Source organism: Epargyreus clarus, unplaced genomic scaffold, assembly GCF_041222505.1.
Source record: "Epargyreus clarus isolate Ecla_fem2 unplaced genomic scaffold, WU_Ecla_fem_2.2 ptg000014l, whole genome shotgun sequence".
Taxonomy (NCBI): domain Eukaryota; kingdom Metazoa; phylum Arthropoda; class Insecta; order Lepidoptera; family Hesperiidae; genus Epargyreus; species Epargyreus clarus.
The window spans coordinates 6,205,405-6,225,029 of NW_027332222.1; the positions used below are offsets into that span (position 1 = coordinate 6,205,405).

Genomic DNA, 19,625 nt, shown 5'->3' on the forward strand with positions numbered 1-19,625 from the left:
ATTAATCAATAATTTTCTAGTGTTACAAGTTAGACTGTATGAACCACTTAGATATATAGATTCTTTGATAATTTTGAGGGAATGTCACTCTCGCAATACGTTTTCATGTCTTCTGTTGGTGTTGTTACGGGAACATTGAACAACAGAGCACTAATCTGTCCAGCCCATTCTCAATCAATCAGTCGACCGTGAGCCTATCTATTCATACTGTTTGAATACTAAACGTACTCCACGCAAACAAAGTCACAAGCAACAGGAAGTTATGGTGACGAGACATAAATACGTAATCGGACGTGTAAACAATATCATGTAATGCTTAAAACTGTTCCACTTCTTTATGTTGATCATAGTTGTTTGTTGACTTTGTCGTAGAAAGTGGATACGCCTAAAGATGTGTACATCCTAATGACAGCCACGCCTCTTCACTGTACTTCATATCCTGTATAATTAATGAGGCAACAGGTACCTGTATTGTACTTGGTAATTTGTGTTGTTCTCGCATTTGTCAATTTCTAACATATAGGGCATTGAAACATGTGTCCGATATAGCAAAGGAAATTCTGACCTGAAACTCTGACACTACACTGAAGGAGGAAGAAGATATACTCGAAAGAATATGAGAAGAATTTTATTTTTCTTAATAAAACTTATAACAGTGATGTCATTACAGCAGATATTTATTAGCTGAAATCTTAAGACCTAAAGTCTCTGTAAAAATTGTGTAATTCCTCAGGTATACCTACTTAACGCATTACTTCTTTATCCCTAAAAGACGAAAAGACGAGAAATAAGGATTATAATAAATGTTAATGGCATAAAATTGCACAAGGGAATCGGAAACATTCTGGAACTTTCTTCTCAAAATCTTGAAACCTTCCGAAATTAAGGGATTGCATTATTTGGATAGATAGACACCCAATACGATTAATACGATGCACGCTTTAATAGGAATATAATGGGGTATTTAATAGAATTTATATGGCACAATTCGTAATATTGCGGATACTGCAGTAGGTATGATATTAATAACCATAAATAATGGTAAGAAGTAAACCCACCTACATATAGAAAGCGGTGAATCATGGCCAAGAATACTCTGATGCCCTCAGACATGACATTTGTTCGAAAACAAAATGAGTTGAGTTCCTTGTATTATTTCCCGTTTAAAATTATTAAATTATTAAATATATTTAACTTAAATCTACTTAACATAATATTTAGTAGGTATTTACTTTATTATATGTCTACAATTTATTATAAGATTTATTGAGGTCTTAACCAGAAAGTTTTACGAATAATCACCCTATAAACATTATAATATGTGTATGATTTATGTGTTACTTAAAGTAAGAAAGCGAACGTGCTAAAATAAACTGCAGTAAAACTTAACTAAACTTCTCATATAAACAGTTAAGTAGATTCTAAAACAAAGGAAAATGTGAAAATAAAGCGTATGAGGACAAGGGTTTAAGAACCTACTGCATTATCACAATAAAATAGGTATTCTACCTACTTAAGTTGTTATCGGTATACATATTAAATTATAAACAGTTATTAATTTTGAGTTTTGATACATAGGTAATTGTTTATTTATTTATTTATTTATTTATTTATCTAAATATATATAACTGAAAGGTGACTGACTGACATAGTGATCTATCAACGCACAGCCCAAACCACTGGACGGATCGGGCTGAAATTTGGCATGCAGGTAGATGTTATGACGTAGGCATCCGCTAAGAAAGGATTTTAATCAATTCTATCCCCAATGGGATAAAATAGGGGATGAAAATATTACTTCGTAACGCGAGCGAAGCCGCGGACAAAAGCTCGTTGTGTCCATAAGTTTTTAAAAAAAGCTGGACAAGTGCAAGTTAAACTTGCATGGAGAAGGTTCCGTATGTTGATTATCTACCAATACGTTGATTTAAGTGGAACACAAATGTGTTGCCAACGACCCATATACAATCGAATAAATCAGAAATCCGTACCTAGGTTTTTGACCCTGGACACTCAAGATGAAAGACTGAAATACGAAGTGAACTAGACGATAGCTCGATATTAGATATTTTTAACTGTCAAATAAAATTATCAATCAGTATATAGTGTCTTTTACCAAACACGCGAGTTAATATCTGCGCGCGGATCTGCGCCTCTGTGCCACTTGCATCCTATCGTGTCATCAATATTTATCCTGTCATGTAAGCCTAACATTATAATATGTGTATGGTTCTGTGTGTAACGCACGCGGGACGAGTGAGTGAAGCAGCTTCGGCAAGCATGCATGCGGGTGAGACAAGCACGGGTCCGCCTGACAAGAAAGATCCACTATGAACCGTTTTCGTCTTGCTATATTCTCGCTAATATTATGACAAGTGCCTTAAAACACTAAACGGAATTTCGTTAGCTATTATCTAATAAGACCGCATGCGGAATATTAATTACCTACTCTATGACAAATGGCTAAAGTGACCGTTTATCCAATTTCTCAATCTTAGTGTTTTATGGAAATAGTAATTATCAAACTTTTTAATAAATATTTTGTAGTTACTTTTTATTTTCACAGTCGTTCTTGCGTATGTAGACACAGTAAAATTGAGTTTTGTATCTGTTTTTAAAAAAACAGCTACGAGTACTTTATTATAATAATAACGTTTATCCTTATTTTTTCGAGAAGACAATACATTAATTCGGTTTTCTACCTTATTGAACCTATTTTGAACAGTTATTTATTACATATAAAATAAATATCATATTAACAAAAGTTCCTAACTTATTAAAAATTTAATAACCACACATCGAAGTGCACACGATTTAATTAGGTAAGGTGATCAATTATAAACCAAGGTTAATACGATTTTCAGTTTAAATTCCATTATCATTATTGACAGATCCAATCCCATTATATTTGTTTAAATCAAATATTATCTCATAAATTAATTAATTGCGCAAATTAGACCATGTCTGAATTTCGCGGTCAAATTCCTTCACGTTTATACTTAGACATGTTTAACTGTTTGAGCTTATTATATAAGTGAGAAGTCATACTTAACAAATAAGTAGATTCTTACATAGGATTACTTCACGGAGATCTTATAACACTGGTTGTAATATCACACAGAAACATTAAAGTTGTTTTTAAACTATTTAGGATTATATACGTTCGGTGCACAAGGTGCTTAAGGTATATCCTTTTTATGTGGAAGAGGCAAAGACTTATACATTCTACTTGACATTAAATGGTCATGGGACATTTGTAACTGAACCTGAATATGACAGGAATCATACTCGAGATCAATTCAATTACAGTTTATTGAAGGTGGTAGAACCCTTTGTGGTTCGACTCCGGCGGCACCACCGCTACACCTATTTCTGCCTTATAACAGCAGTACTAGGCGTTGCTGTGTTCCGCTTTGAAGGGTGTGGTAAGGGAGACATACTTTTCCGAGGCGTTCCAGCTTAGTCCTCAAGGGTAGCGGCGCATTTGTGGCCGACCTCAGGTAGGAATACCTAACCCTATCTGGGGTTGATTACAGATGTCCATGGGCGGCAGTAACCACTTACAATCAGGTGGACTGCATGCTCGACTGCTACTCCTATACTATAAAAAAAAAGTTATGTCGCTGCTCTTTAGGGCTACTTTGACATAAATGAAAAAACCTTCTTAGAAGATAGAGTCTAAATGTTGAAGTTGTACCACTATTGTTGAGTCACCCAGAGATCTAACTATAGGTGTAGGTACATAAGAAGGAGATTTGTAGTCATAAGTATGTAGCAGACTATTAATTTATTCATCATATAGAGTGTGTGTAGCGGAGCGGTGACCATATCGGTGTAACTCGAAAAGGGTTCCGAGTTCGATCCACGGCCAGACATAATGAATTTGCATTGCATGTATTCGTCTTTCTGTGTATCCATAGCACCCACCATACAGGGAATCCTAGTATGGGACTTTGGGCTTTGAGCGTAGAAAGCGTCGTTTTTAAGTTAATATAATAACCGGTTGTAAATCTATCTATAAATATTCAACTAAAACTATTTTATTACCACCTACTACTATCATATTTTAGAGGTGATTGAACCGGTGATACAAATGATACAATAGTGTTGTTTTACAAAAATGAACAATTGCATCAGATTCCATATAAGACAAAGTTTATTTGCCTATTTTCAAAATTGCTATGGAAATAGGTTTACCTACAGAAGGTATTCCACGTTAGTTCTAATTATGTTTAATTCTAAGTTAGTGTAAGTATATTTCTAACAACAGCTTTGTTAAGTGTTCGTATAGACTTTCAATAGGATTGTGGAGCAGGCACCCTTACCTACGTGGTATATTTAATCTTAATCTTCAAGTAGGTAGGTAATGTAGACGATCTCAGATAGGACTCCTATCGTATGTACCTAGTAGAATAGCAGAAAGCGACCACAAGCTATTTGTTAATTGAAAAAAAAAAGAAATATATTTCTTTATAATGTCATCGTCAATCTTCGATCACTCATAGTGATCCTATTAGTGCGAAGTCATCAAGCCATTACTGTCACACTGCTGGGCACGGGTCTCCTCTCAGAATGAAAAGGATCAGGGCATAGTCTACCGCGCTGGCCAAGTGCGTATTGGTAGACTTCACATACCTTTGAAAACTTTTTTTTTAGATTTCTCAGGTATAAAGGTTTCCTGACAATGTTTTCCTTTACCGTTTAAGCAAATGATAATTAATTTCTAATACGCACATAACTTCGAAAAATCAAAGGTGCCTGTCTGGAATTTGAACCTCGGACACTTCGATCAAGAGGCCGAGTTTCTTAACTACTAAGCTATCACCGCTATTTGTATAATGTATATCTCTCATATGGTTGCCTACTTATATGTATGGTAGCCTACATACAAAACAAACATTTATTGTTACAACCTTATACCGTTATCCTTACATGTCACAACATTTTAACGGTGACCATAAAATTACTTTTTGTTTAAGTATAGCATTGTTAAGGAACAGTCAATAAAACTAAGTATTTTTATTGTTCTACGAATCAACCTTAATTAAATGACCACAAATGTGCTTTGCACTTTTAATACATAGGTACTCCTACAAGCCAGTAAAATCCACGGAAGGATAATCTTCAAGTCAATACGTAGATGATATGAATATCTCTATCTACTAATGTACTCGTACTTACTTATGCACATAAAACGCTAGTATACGAGTATAAAGCTTATTATGAATGCGAAAGAAATATTTCTAATCATATTTAAAAATAATATTTAAATATATCCGAATGAAACTAGAAATAGATTATATTATAAATGTTATGAATGTCAGTTAATCTTATGAGTTGCGCCTATTTCCCCTTAAAATTTTTGCCATGCAGCTTAGTTACGCCGCCAATTTTAACTTTCCTCACACAATAATTTTAAGAAACTTAATCATGACGATATCTTTTTAAAACATCTCACAGACACCTATTTTTTAACCATTAATTGTACATAAATTACGTGTGTTTCATATTAAATGATGATACGAAACAATAACTTCGATACTCAAAATATCCTAATTACTACACTCAAAACTCTACTAGAAATTATATGTAGATACGTGCCTACCTACCTATTTAACCAAAATTTTCAAAGTAGGCGCACAACCTCTATACCTCCTCTGTTAAATCATTAACAATAGAATATCATGACTTATAGTGTCTCTTCAAAGTGAGATAATATTAGCTACTAAATTAATTTCCACATCATGCCCAGCAAAGGGATCCTCAGTCCCTATATGTCTCTACTTACTTGGTAGTCAAACCAGTTACAATAAAAAACCCTTCCCACAAAAAAAAACACTCCTAAAAAATTAATGTCCTGTTTCCAAGTAACTTACAAAAACTTCAAAGTATGAAGTAACATACCGTAAAGTATGAAGTCCCGTTACAAGTGTCAGATAAGGACCTACATCGCAATTCTTTCGCACTACGCTTGATAAGTCCCAAAACCGTGTGTCATATGCGGACTTCGTAAAGGAAAGCCGACGTTAAGGCATCAATAGTGCCGGCACGTATGCCACGCTCTGCCAACAGAACGTTCTAGATGCACTTAGATGGGATTTTCATAGGTTTTTGTTATTAAAAACTATATTTATCGTTGTAAGTTTAAAAGTTTTGTGCGTTTTTTTAACCCGTACCATTTTTTGGTAATACACCCTGCCAACAAAGGTTAACGACATCTGACATTGCACAGACTGTATTTAATATTATTTTTCTAGTAATAATGCATTGACTAAATTAATAAATGAATCTAGTTATTTAGATTCACTTATGTTTGCAATTGTACATACTTTAGACATCAACGAAAGCAAGTTCATAGACATCTCGTTTATTATTGTATTTAAAAAATTATACCATTAATTATTGTTGTGTAATACATTACACGTAATAATTGTTATGTTAGTGAGGAAATGAAGGAAGTTAGGTGCCAATAAATCACAACATCCACCTTTTGATTAAGGGGTAAATATTACCATATTCCCATAAAATCCCTTAAGATATACAAAAATAATTATAAAATAAATAAAAAAATATATTATCAAATATTTTTTTTACGATTAATAATATCAAAATCCCAGAAATAAATACAAAATTATGAATCATAATATAATGTAAGCAACGATACTTTCTAATAGAATAATTCCAACGAAAAGAAATTTATTATAATTATAATTATTTATTGCATGTTTTCGGTCCTCAATCTACTTTAAAATTCATAAATGATGAGAATTTATAATTATCATACACGAAATGACATCAAGCAATTCATTAGTTTACAGGATTACCTATCGTTACGGTCGCAATCTATATTACGACGGTTTTAATTTTTTTTTATCATGGCGTTTTGTCCATTGTGCTAACTCATTATCAGCGTAGAACCACCCCGCGGGGGTGCGTATCGAATCATGCGCCTGCGCACGTTTCCTCTATATAAAACAGCGGCGCGACGCCGGCGCATCAGTTTGTGACGGATTCGGAAGACAGACACACGAAACCGTGAGTAAAATATTTTTTTTTTAGTTATCGCTTAGTGTCAAACTTAAATATTTATTAAAATAAAATCGTGAATATAATAAACGAAATTTCGGTTAAAAATGATAATTCATAGTGCATTACGAAAGCTAGACTCGAAAGTTAACGATGTAATAAATTAAATTCTCATAAAATTATTTCACAATAAAATTTATAAATTTCCCTCGACGCTGTTAAGTGATTTGATTGTCTGATACGGGGTGAAAAGGGCCGCAGGGCCGTAGGTCGTGACGTGAGTGAACGAACTCCAAGGGACAAGGTCACTTTCTATCCTGGACCGGTCCTATCCCAGATGCCCGATAAAATTGATCTTACGTAATAATTTCGAAAGGAAAGTTTGTTTGTAAACAACCACATCGCATGTAACGGGAACGGTTCTGTTGTATCTACAGGCATTGAACGTCTCATACACGGTATATGGCAGACAAATTAATAATTTTCTGTGTAATATTTATTAATTGACAGGTACAATCCGTGTGAGCGGCCCGTGGTACAATACTAATAAAAAAGTTAATATACAGTATAAAGAAAAATATTTTGTCTGCCACGGCCCTTGTCTGACACGTTCCATGTCTGAAAATATAAACGAGGCGTTAAAGTTCACAATAGAACACATTAAGTCAGGGACAAACAGCCGTATTAGTACAAGGTTTTTTCTTAATGTTCACTAACGAAACCTTTAGAAAAATTACAATAACGTGAACAAGTATCTACAAATTCTTTGTCCAAAATCATACCGTATAAAGTCAGTCATTATAGGTACATATTTCTATCCATTCAGAGCATAGGTAGTTTGACTTTTACCTATTTTTTTTAATTTACGATCATTCTCAGATTAACCTTTTCAATATATGCAGATATTGCAGATACCTATATCAGAAATCTATACCGGAATTCTTATTCTTTAACAGTTCTATAAAATACAATCAAAACTAATCAAGTATGCATAACAGTAATAATAAGCTAAAGTTTGTGTATCCTGCGACATATTTATGTTGTTGTATGTTGACATATTTTAAACGCTTATCGAAAAGCCCGGAGTTCATTCGCCTTGTTTCCTAGAATATATTAAACCTTGTAAGCACAGAACTTACACTATAAAAATAACCATCTCGACATTCTTATCTCGTGATTATAGAGAAAAGACTTTTAATTACACTCATAGCTACAAATTAACGCCATTTTTGTAGTGATTAGAATTAAAAGCGCCTCGTAAAACGTAATTCGTTTCGAAAACAATGTTAAAAACTTAAGAACGAGACAATTACTTGTAAAAAGTTGTTTCACAATTGTTCGGGTTTGTTAAACTTCTCTCGTCAATTAATGACTACAGACTTAAATATGTCAAGATTTTTCTATATTAATATGTAGTTGTGACTCAAATACGTGTACGTGTGATTCAAATATTAAAAAAGGCATTATTGTGTTTTTAGAGTCAATTGAACTACTAACAATAAAGTAAAGGTACTCTAAGTATACAGGCTTTATTTACCAATACATAAAACATAAATGGCGACGCATTAATTTACCTATCAACATGTTTAGTGCTCAGGGTCACAAATGCATCTGACTATGAATTGCCATAAAGACGTAAGACTGTCCCGTTTAAGATCGGTTACTAATTCCCATAAACGGCGTGACCAATTTACATCAGATGGATGCGATGCTACCCCTGAGGACTAATTTAGAATATCGGGGATAAGTATCTCTCCCTTTCCACACCTTTCAAATGGGAACACAGCAGCGATTAACACCAGTATTGTAAAGACGAAATCGGTGTGGCGGTGGTACCCCCACCATCGAACCAAAAATGACTCTACCATCTTCGAAACTAATCTTATTATTGAATAATTCAATTACATAATCACTGAAGTAATTTTCTTTTTATGTTTTATAGAAAATGAAGGCAGTATTCCTGTTAGCTGTGGTAGCGATGGCCCAGGCCCAGTTCCCCAACGGACGCATCCTGGAGCCCCCAGTACCCTCGTTATGTGTACAGCGGACCATCCACGAGAGATACGCTGACAGTAAGTACTTATCTATCTTTGACTAAAAAAACATAATTTCAAGTGCGATTTCAATTGAAATAAGATGATCCCGATGATTCTCGAATTATTATCTAGGTAAACACTTATTCGAACAAACTTATTATGCCCACTTCTGATAAAGGTTTTAGAGTTTTAGGTACCAAGTGCTAGTTTCTTTGAACTGCTTCCGTGCTCCTGTAAGATCCATAGACTTAGTTACGGTCTTTTTTAGTTACCGTCAGGTCTAGGAAAACGGTAAACCATGTATTCAACCTGCGGCTGGTAAAACTGGCTAACGGAAGTATAGATCTTAATTTATTATTCAAATCATAGCTACTTCTCTGTTTTGCATTCAAACGCGAAAATTATTATTTACTGGGAATTTACCATGAATCATAGTAATTATCAAGATATTTTTACGAATGGTGAGCTTTTAAATTACCTAATCTCAAGTATGTTGTATGGAAACAAAAGTGCTTATCAATGCTTGCATAACACTTTATCGAATTAGAGTTTACTGTTATTCGTATGTAACATGTAAATAGGGCCGGATTTAAGGAAGGGCAACCGGGGCGGCAGCCCCAGGGCCTCCACAAAAGAGGGCCCCCCACAATAGAGACGTCGAATTTTTTTTTTAAATTCCGACTAGTAAACACTAGTAAAAAACAAAATATATCTTTTCCTTTGATTTTTTTTAGGAGAATAACTAATAATAACTAGAACAAACGCGTTTCACAATAAAATATTCATTGAAAAACTCAACTGAAAAAATTGTTCATTTTATTCGGAAAATAATTTGGGGCCAGGGGGCCTCCACTCCTTTGTTGCCCCAAGGCCTCTAGACCTCTAAATCCGGCCCTGCATGTAACTATTAGATACTTAGATAGCCGTAACCTCTAAGGTAGTTAGTGCTAAGTGCACTGTTATATGAGTTTAATCAGTCCTCAGTCGTCATCGATACCGAAACTCAATTGACGACTTAGATTCTTTAAAATATTTAGGACTAACCACTTATAATAAAATTAATAGATTGTATATCCATTTGAGAATATAAAAAACGTAGGAATAATTCCAGCACTAATTTGGTGTTACGAGAAAATGTAGATGTAGGTTATTGAATTATTTGTAGTCTCTACAATGCTCTACATCATTATTTCTCCTAACTGAAACTTGGTACAAGTGGTACCATCACTACATCTCCCTATTTCTATAGGTGTAGATTCCCACTAATAAAAACAAAAGAGTATTTTCTTCATTCTTTCATACTTTCATATCTACGAAGCGAAAATAATAGTTTATTATGAAAACATATTAAAAATAATACTATTAAATAGAACTTCTAACTCCAATAACAATACTTAATAACTCCAAAGAACTTGATTTTTAGTGGTCTATTGGTCTTGTTTTTATTGTATTACATAATCAATTTGCCCCTAATAATAAATGGCACACATCGTCGATAGAATAATAATGTTTAAGAGTTCGACGTATTATGGCATATCCATACTAACAATTGATCAAAATAGATTTTTAATCTTGTTTTTTAGTCAAATTGTTTTATCGGAGAAATAAGTGAAAGTTAGGATTAATCATCTGTAAAGTTAAGGGCTTGGTAAGATAAAACAATGACATCAGAATTAATTTTTTGTTACGGCTTACGGCATATTACGAGGTAATAATTGTAAAGGTAGAACACACTGCATACTAATATTGTAAAGATAGGGTTCGAAAATAACTATATAGACGTATTTACGTACCTAGTAAATATGCAGAGTTTACGTATATTTGTCCTATACCAGTATTCGATATAAAAGACGGTAAGTAAATGCATTTTATATTATTTGTTGCTATATTTTAGTCTATAATTAACAGGTAATAAATGCAGTTTACACTTATAACCCAATTCGAACTCGAATAACGACTGAAATCGTTATAAACACAAGAATCTTTAAAAAACCCTTGTAGGATATTATTTTTCAGTTTTTAATTATCTGATAAGATCATACTTACAATGCATAATTATTATCAAAAAAATGCAATCTATCCAAAATTAAGTTTAAAATAAGGACTGGCAGCCTTTTCTAAGGTTTATTCCGCATGGCTCTAAAAAGCGTAAATCCTTTTATGACTCGTTTAAAAGTTTCCAAGATGACGACATAACATCCTTGTTATGACACAGAAACAGTAAGCTCGGTTCATTCCTCCGTTTATCTTGATTTTCTCTCCCGGATATCAGATAAGCAACCTGTTTTGTAGCGGGAGTGAGAATACCTGATATGATTTTAAAGCTCGCCTTTCTTCGTATTCGAATAGATAACGCATAACTTTAACATCACGGAAATATAAATGTTTTTGTATGTTGATAAGTCATTTTTAAACAGATACTTATTACCTAAGAACTTGAAGAGCTTCTGTTATTTCCTTACGTAAATCTTTTATAAAAGATACAAAGAATATCCAAAGGTATCATTACTTAACAATACAAAGACACTCAACGTAGCAGCGTTACAGGTACTTATTATGATACTTAAATTCTCTTTGTACAGATCAATTGTATGTTTAATTAAAAAGTAAGTATTTATGTTTGGTAATAGTCTCCCAAGCCCGAATAGCTCAGTCGGTAGAGCATTGGACTTTTAATCCAAGGGTCCAGGGTTCAAGTCCCTGTTCGGGCGTAAGTACATTTTTATTTGAAGTACCACGGTATAATTATAATATTAAACAATGTTTAATTAATGATGAGTATCTATGTTTTGTAATAGTCTCCCAAGCCCGGATAGCTCAGTCGGTAGAGCATTGGACTTTTAATCCAAGGGTCCAGGGTTCAAATCCCTGTTCGGGCGTAAGTACATTTTTATTTGAGGTACCACGGTATAATTATAATATTAAACAATGTTTAATTAGTGATGAGTATCTATGTTTTGTAATAGTCTCCCAAGCCCGGATAGCTCAGTCGGTAGAGCATTGGACTTTTAATCCAAGGGTCCAGGGTTCAAGTCCCTGTTCGGGCGTCAGCACATTTTTAGTTAAGACAGTCTATTCTATATAATATTAAACAAATAAGATATAGATAATAAACATGAATAAATATTATCTACTTTAATTATATATAAGCACGGGCTTTTGTACGATTTATGTTAAAGTTTTTGGTCCATTTTTATGACTATCGTATAATACAGTATAGTAGGTACTAAGCACGAACTCTATTTCATATTATACTAGTAGACCCGGCAAACGTTGTGTTGCCATATAAATAAAAAAATGTTAAGGGTGAACAACCCTTATCACTTATGAAAAATAGATAGTAGCGGATTCTCAGACCTACTGAATATGCATATAAAATTTGGTGAAAATCGGTAGAGCTGTTTCGGAGGAGTACGGTAACTAACATTGTGACACGAGAATATTACATATAAGATTAGGTATATTTATCTGCGGAATCATGGGACAAATTGAAATTGCCAAAATACTCGTATAATGGCATGGCATGGTCCTTGTACGAAAAAGATAGATTTAAAATATATTCGGAGGATTCGGATGTTTGGAGATAAATCCAAAATATATTTGCAAATGGATCATATTTTTTTACGTTTTAACAGAATGTTGTTAAGTAAATCCGAAGTGCATATCAATTCAACGGGTCCTACTAATGTTTTAATGCTCATAGGTTAGCAATGTTAGTATTTATTTTTTAGATTTTAGTTCGTATCTATGATAAATTATACTACATTACCCAAAGTTTCCAAAGGTCACATCCATTATTAATAAGTACCAATTTAACATTGACGTTTATGGATAGGTAATACATAATTATTATTTCAAATAAGTTCAATGTTTTAATATTAAAATTATATAAATTAAAACATAATGTTAAAATTACATTTAATTACTTGAAGCTCTACATTCAGGTAACATGTGGAATCACTCAAAACAAAACATAGGTAAAAAAATATTTTTATTAATATCGAAGCTTAGACCCTATGCATAATAGATGTGTAAGATAACCGTGCTACGAGAATCATGGCTTAAGTAGGATTTTTTGTTTACGATAAAAAATACATTAGCATTTTGTGGTCTGAATGAAATATATTTATAATTGTAAGTAGGAGGCATCGAATTACTGATTTTCATAATATCGGACAAATTAAGCATGTCTGCCTATAGACAGGAATTGTACATTTTGAAACTATGATAATTTTTACACGCTCTATAGTGAGACACTAAGTATATTGAATAACAAAAAGATAGATTAGTATTTAATTACGTCAGTTTTCCGTGTTCATGCATTAATAGCAAATGATTGTTGTTAGAGTTCCTGACCCATCCCATGTATAAAAAGGAATTGGTGATGTAATGCCGATTGCTTATTTATTATTTAGAAGGTATATATTGGTAAAAATATTTAATTTTCAAATACGTTTAAAATTTAATAAAAACTTGTCGAATAAATGAATAGTATTGATTAGCGGCTTAAAAACACTTCAAACCAATACACACTAAGTATATCGATATTTCTCGCCTTATGTTTATAATTAACCCTAGTGTGTTGCAAATTACCTATCCACACTGAATTTATTTACGATGGTCAAATAAAGGGATCGATTATGCTATCCATGCTCTACCAAATAAACAAATTTCATGCGTGAAGATGCACGTATTCTGGATGTAGATTTTTTTTTTATAATATAAGAGTGGCAGACGAGCATGCAGTCCACCTGATGGTAAGTGGCTACTACCGCCCATGGACATCTGTAATCAACCCCAGATAGGATTAAATATTCCTACCTGAGGTCGGCCACAGATGCGCTGCTACCCCTGAGGACTAAGCTGGAACGCCTCGGAAAAGTCTGTCTCCCTGACCACACCCTTCAAACCGGAACACAGCAGCGCCTAACACTGCTGTTATTAGGTAGAAATAGGTGAGGCGGTGGTGCCGCCGGAGTCGAACCACAAAGGGTTCTACCACCTTCATTATAGCACCTATTCTGATATTAACAACAATTGTTCTAATTCGACCATGAAGCTCACTTAAAATATTTAGCAGATTAATTTGATGGACTTCTAAATCCGGAATGGATTTCAATTTTCTTCCAAAACTTTCCTTCCTTTTAATAGCAATGCGTCTATAATGGTAAGTATGTAAGTTATTGTAAACTAGAAAATCAGTAAATACACTCGAACAAAAGTGTTTGTTGTTCCCACAAACACACTCCACGCCTGTGCGTATAGACTTAAGCCTAACAGAACATTATTGACCTCACATTTACTAAATAGATAATTTTGTAATGAATCCCAAGATAAGTGATATTTGCATTACACTTTGGTAAGAAAACAAATGAGTCACCATTGTCCATTTCTAGTACATTCTTAATTCTCTTATTACAAAGTTGGTATCTATTCTACTTCCATTATATATAGCCCGGATAGCTCAGTCGGTAGAGCATTGGACTTTTAATCCAAGGGTCCAGGGTTCAAGTCCCTGTTCGGGCGGTCTATTATTTTGCTACATGTTGGCATTTCGCCACCCCATAAGAATTCGTTTTTGTTTCCACAAGGAAAAAAATGTTACAGTATTTTAGATCCTCGTCTTTGTTTAAGTAGATTATGAAATTAGAGATCATACAAAAAAATACCTGTTCCTGTAGTGGTAGGCTTAGATTATAATCTCTTTGCTTTGGAAAGTCAGTTAAAAACAATTCTTAGTATAGAAATATAACGCTGAAAATAATATACTTACTTTATTTTTTACGTAAGGAACTAAATTCTTTATTGTACCGAATAATACATCAACAATCCTTTGGACCTATACGTTTATTAAGTTACATACAATATGGCCCGGATAGCTCAGTCGGTAGAGCATTGGACTTTTAATCCAAGGGTCCAGGGTTCAAGTCCCTGTTCGGGCGAATATATTTTTAATAAAACGAAAATCTATAAAATGAAGTTACTATCCTGCAAACATAAACCGGCGTTTTAAAAGTTAATTGTCATTATATAATAATTTTTATATAAAATTTCTTAGACAAAAAATGTTATGCTTATTTCATTTCAATATGGGTTCTATACTAATAATGTAATAAGGGAAAGACACCTAAAGCAATCAAACTCAGTTCTCAGGGTTAGCAAGACATCAGCTAGGGCTCCAGTCATATACCTGTATCTCTTGAGTTTTCTTTGGAGCTGATTGTACATATCTACGGATAGCCCTGACCACTTACAATCAGGTGGAATATATGCTCATTTGCAACTTCAATTCATAAGACGATTTATAGGTATAAACTCGACACTAATAATTTATTCTTCAACAGACAAAGGATACTTCTTCTCATGGCGGGACCAGGCGCTCAGAGGCGTAGAGGAGGACTGGCTGAGCGCGAGAAACTACTGCCGGCAGCGCTGCATGGACCTCGTCTCTTTGGAGACCAGCGACGAGAACGAGTGGGTGAAGGCTCGCATTGTACAGGATAAGGTAATTTTTAAAATCATCTTTATAATATGAATTGATACCACGAAATCAAAAATAATTTGCTATCAGCTGTAGCATGCCTATGGCTTTAAAATTACAAGTTGGTAACTTGTTTCAATGAAGATTATAATCCATAATGACACTTCTTTTTACACCTCACATATTTCCTAAAATACTTGAGCGAAAAGTAAACCTTTAGAAGCCACCATTTATGATTACTTTATTTATTAGAACTATTTAGTCAAAAAACTAAAGAGCCTGCCTGTGAATTCTCAAGAGGTAACTCTATATTCGGATAAATACGTAATAAATGCACAAAAACATACCAGCACATAGGAACTGGTTTTTTTTTTTCTATGTACATCTGTATAAGTTTAAACTTAGAAAATAAACTATCGGTTTTCACGAGTTTTTAATACGGAACAACACACACATGTTTTTCCTAATTTTTAAATTTGTTTAGGAGAGGAACTCGTTACATAAAAGCTGCTATCAAATATTTCTAGATTCATACCAAAGGAAAGTCATCTACAAGCTCATGGTTGGACGATTTGTCCTTGTAAAGAATTGTCATTTGTAAATAAAAGGACATAATTTACCACTTCAAAAGAAACCACACGCCCTTCAAACAATTTTATCATTCAGACGCCATATCTAACAATTTCCTCCCGCATAACGTGCGTAACTATGCGTACAAAATTGCGCAAGACAATTGCACGCGAATCGTTCCTCTGCCAATAAGAGTCACATCACACATGAGGTAAAAATCCTCACATCATTTACTAACAATGACGTACCATCCTTGACCCGTATGACTGCTCACCTCTTCTCGTGAATTAGTAATAGGTTCACGCCTGACCCGAGTTTTGAATACGCCACCCAATGGGATTCGCCGCGGAGTGAAAACCTCGACCATTTTTCGAAACAAACGAAATAGAAAAAGAAAGTGGAGCGGTCTTTGAAACGGTCTATGACGAATTCGAGGACGTGCTTGCTGTACGAAGTTCCAAGAAAACCGTAAAATGGAACGATCTTTTAGCAGCGTTTTGTTGATGTATTACACTTACACTTCACTGGTGAAAACAATAAGGTTTTCCTTTTTCTAGTTTCACTGATATGCTATGGAAAAGTTAGTTTCGTTCCGTGGGAACCCCTTTGTTCGTGGGATCCCAGCGTATAGGTAGCTGATAATATCGAATCGACGCTGAGTCAATACGCAACTGTAATAAAGTAAGCATAGCAATCATTTATTATTGTCACAGCGCTGACTTTCTTTACTGAGACAATTTATACACTTCTTTTAATTCTATGTGATGAAATTACTCTATATTTATGCCATTCCATGGGTAAGTTAAGAGGACGTTATGATAATCGTCAGATAAGGTAGGTATATTCTACATAATATATATAACAAAATTAGGATTGAACTCTGCTAAGTAGATTTAATAAGTTACGTTTAATAAATCGATTCTTCTATTAGACTCAGTCATCGTATAAGGATATAGATACCTACTTATACTGTAACTCAGTTCATCAAGGGCTTTGAAGTCTGCAAACCTTCATTTAACCAAACCAATAAACAATGACCTTAATAACTAGATACTTTTAAAAAGATATCGGTTTTTTGTCGTTTGAATGAGAAGTAGGTAGGTAGTTAGGTACGTATTAAGAGGGGTCGGTAATCACTATTAGGTATTCTTATTATAATTAATTTCATTTCAATTCTTCAGGTCAAATACATTTGGACATCAGGCCGCCTTTGTGACTTCAAGGGTTGTAACCGTCCGGACTTGCTCCCCAACGAAATTAACGGCTGGTTCTGGACTGCTGAGCTGCAGAAACTTGCACCCACCACCAACCGCCAGCAGAACGACTGGTCCGAGGGCGGCGGCATCGGCAAACCTCAACCTGACAACCGGGTAAGAATGATTCCTATAAAAGCTAAATACTTAAGTCATTCTTAAGTATGCCAACAAAATCTCTTTGGATAAAAAGGAATATAAGGTACGTATCACATAACAAATGCATCGGCTTGCAGTATCTGTAATTGGCTTCAAACGGATAAGCCAAATAAATATTTGGGGAATGTATTATTTATCGTAGTCATTAGAGCCATAGCATATACGTGGCTGACTTCTTGCATGAGATAACCAATTGCTATTTCCATAGCATACTTACGTAGGCACTATGTCCGTCATAGACGTGGACACATGCGTTTAATTTATAGTTTTAGGTAAAGAAGTGGACAATGGCAAATCTTAAGCAAGCGTGAAATTACGGAATCCGTACATTGTGATGCAACCGGACGGAATCCCCGAACGGTTAAATATTAAGTAATAACGTATTTGTCACTTTGTCAGTGTCATACAGACTCGCGACGGAACTCACGCAATGAAAGCGAAAGTGGCGTAAATATTTATGAGCCTGCGAAATATTCGCCGAAGGGCGTACCCGCATGTTTCCAGCCTACTTTCTACAAACAGCGCCACAGCCAAAGCTCATCGATATTCGGTGCGCGTCATCGTATTGTTTGCGCGTCACTTTCGCCGCGCAGGCGCAGGCGCAGGTTGCAGCAGCCATGCCAATGGCCTACGTAATGGCCTGCGGTCGCGGATCATCCGTATCCGCTTGTAGCTTTAACCACTTGATGGGCGTTCAAGGCCTTATGTGTGCGGTTCGGTGGCTACTTACATAATCGAGCGCTTTACGATCACACTTGTCGGTAGTTATATTCGTAATGAATAATGATAGTCTAATTACAACGGAAGTAATGTAGAAATATATCTATCTACTACTATTATCTCCATTCTGCGATTTCCCAAAGACCTTTTATTTTTAAAATCGTGGCGGTTTTGCAGTTTGGTGCTTGTTTTTACAAGTCACAAACTTAATAACAAGTCTTATGTTAACATTAATTGATGTACCTACCGAATTTTCGTTGTAAAGGTTGACCTTTAGAACGAAAATTCGTTACATAAGATTGATCTTATGTAAGCTGTTTCACAATGAGTTAATATCATTTTATGCATTAAAGGATTACCTACACTTTTTTATACGGCAACGGTACCTCTTTGGCTTTCTTCCCAACTTAATAAATGGTTACCATTATGTATCTGGTTGTCTGGAAGAGATCGCTGCTTAGCGATAAGGCCGCCTATTGCATACTGTTTTTACCTTAATTAATACTGTTAAATTCTACTGTAAGTGTGCAATAAGAGTATTCTATTCTATTCTATCGCAGTTATTTTTTTCATATTCGTTATTTTGCGGAATATCTTAGGATCGATCGATGGAATATTTTTAGCATCAAGACCACCCTTATACGTATAGGACGTTTCTAATTTCTATAAGGCTCATAAAATGCAATAAAAATATACTAATAACAAAATTGAAATAAATAATGAAAGTTGTCTGTCCGGACATCGAACCCAGAACCCTCTGCATAAAGTAGTAGAGATTGCAGTGTTATTTTCTGGTTTAAAGGATACTGGATTGTCCATTGCTACAACGATTCCCTCCTTTCATAATATTACCCCTTTTTTAATCTATCCTTTTCCAGGAGCTCCACCAAGGTGGCGCAGCGGAGCACTGCGTGGCTATTCTGAACAACTTCTACAACGACGGAGTGCACTGGCACGACGTGGCCTGCCACCACCGCAAGCCGTTCGTCTGCGAGGAGAACGACGCGCTTCTCAAATACGTGCGATACACTAACCCTAACTTGAGAGTATAAAAATAAATGCAAGAACAAAACAAACAAAAAAATATGACGGAGTACTAAACACTAAAGGGTAAAGTGTGACCAAAAATTATAAATTAGTCTTGAAATCAAAGACAAAGTAAGACCTTATTACTAAAATTATACATTTCAAAATTCCCGTCCTAGCTTTAAGTTATACCTCATTATATTTATTACCGTATTTAATTAAACAGTAGTCGCTGTCTTTCGCAACAGCAAGTGTTGTGATACTTTAGAAGTACATATTTAATATCTGTCAATAAAGACTGCTATAAATTAACGTTATTGTTTTATTTACCTTATGATTAGAGAAACCACTGTT

The 19,625-nt window shown here is 34.5% G+C and overlaps 1 protein-coding gene and 5 non-coding genes across 7 annotated transcripts in view; all 6 read left to right on the plus strand.

The window, feature by feature from the left end:
- Positions 1-19,583, plus strand: part of CTL16 (C-type lectin 16) — a 445,139-nt gene extending 425,556 nt beyond the window's left edge. Inside the window, exons 1-5 of one of the 2 annotated variants that reach the window (XM_073079640.1) lie at positions 6,920-7,035; positions 8,969-9,098; positions 15,407-15,567; positions 17,295-17,483; positions 19,124-19,583. In XM_073079640.1, the coding sequence (XP_072935741.1) occupies positions 8,972-9,098; positions 15,407-15,567; positions 17,295-17,483; positions 19,124-19,297 (651 nt within the window). In that variant the 5' untranslated portion in view covers positions 6,920-7,035; positions 8,969-8,971 and the 3' untranslated portion in view covers positions 19,298-19,583. Of the gene's footprint in view, positions 1-6,919; positions 7,036-8,968; positions 9,099-15,406; positions 15,568-17,294; positions 17,484-19,123 lie in introns of those variants that run through there. The other variant, XM_073079641.1, reaches the window with a different exon arrangement.
- On the plus strand, positions 11,701-11,773 carry TRNAK-UUU (transfer RNA lysine (anticodon UUU)). Its single transcript has one exon. It is a non-coding gene; the product is annotated as a tRNA-Lys (tRNA).
- Positions 11,869-11,941, plus strand: TRNAK-UUU (transfer RNA lysine (anticodon UUU)). The gene has a single exon. It is a non-coding gene; the product is annotated as a tRNA-Lys (tRNA).
- On the plus strand, positions 12,037-12,109 carry TRNAK-UUU (transfer RNA lysine (anticodon UUU)). Its single transcript has one exon. It is a non-coding gene; the product is annotated as a tRNA-Lys (tRNA).
- TRNAK-UUU (transfer RNA lysine (anticodon UUU)) lies at positions 14,516-14,588 on the plus strand. Its single transcript has one exon. It is a non-coding gene; the product is annotated as a tRNA-Lys (tRNA).
- On the plus strand, positions 14,932-15,004 carry TRNAK-UUU (transfer RNA lysine (anticodon UUU)). The gene has a single exon. It is a non-coding gene; the product is annotated as a tRNA-Lys (tRNA).
- Positions 19,584-19,625: the final 42 nt, after the last annotated feature.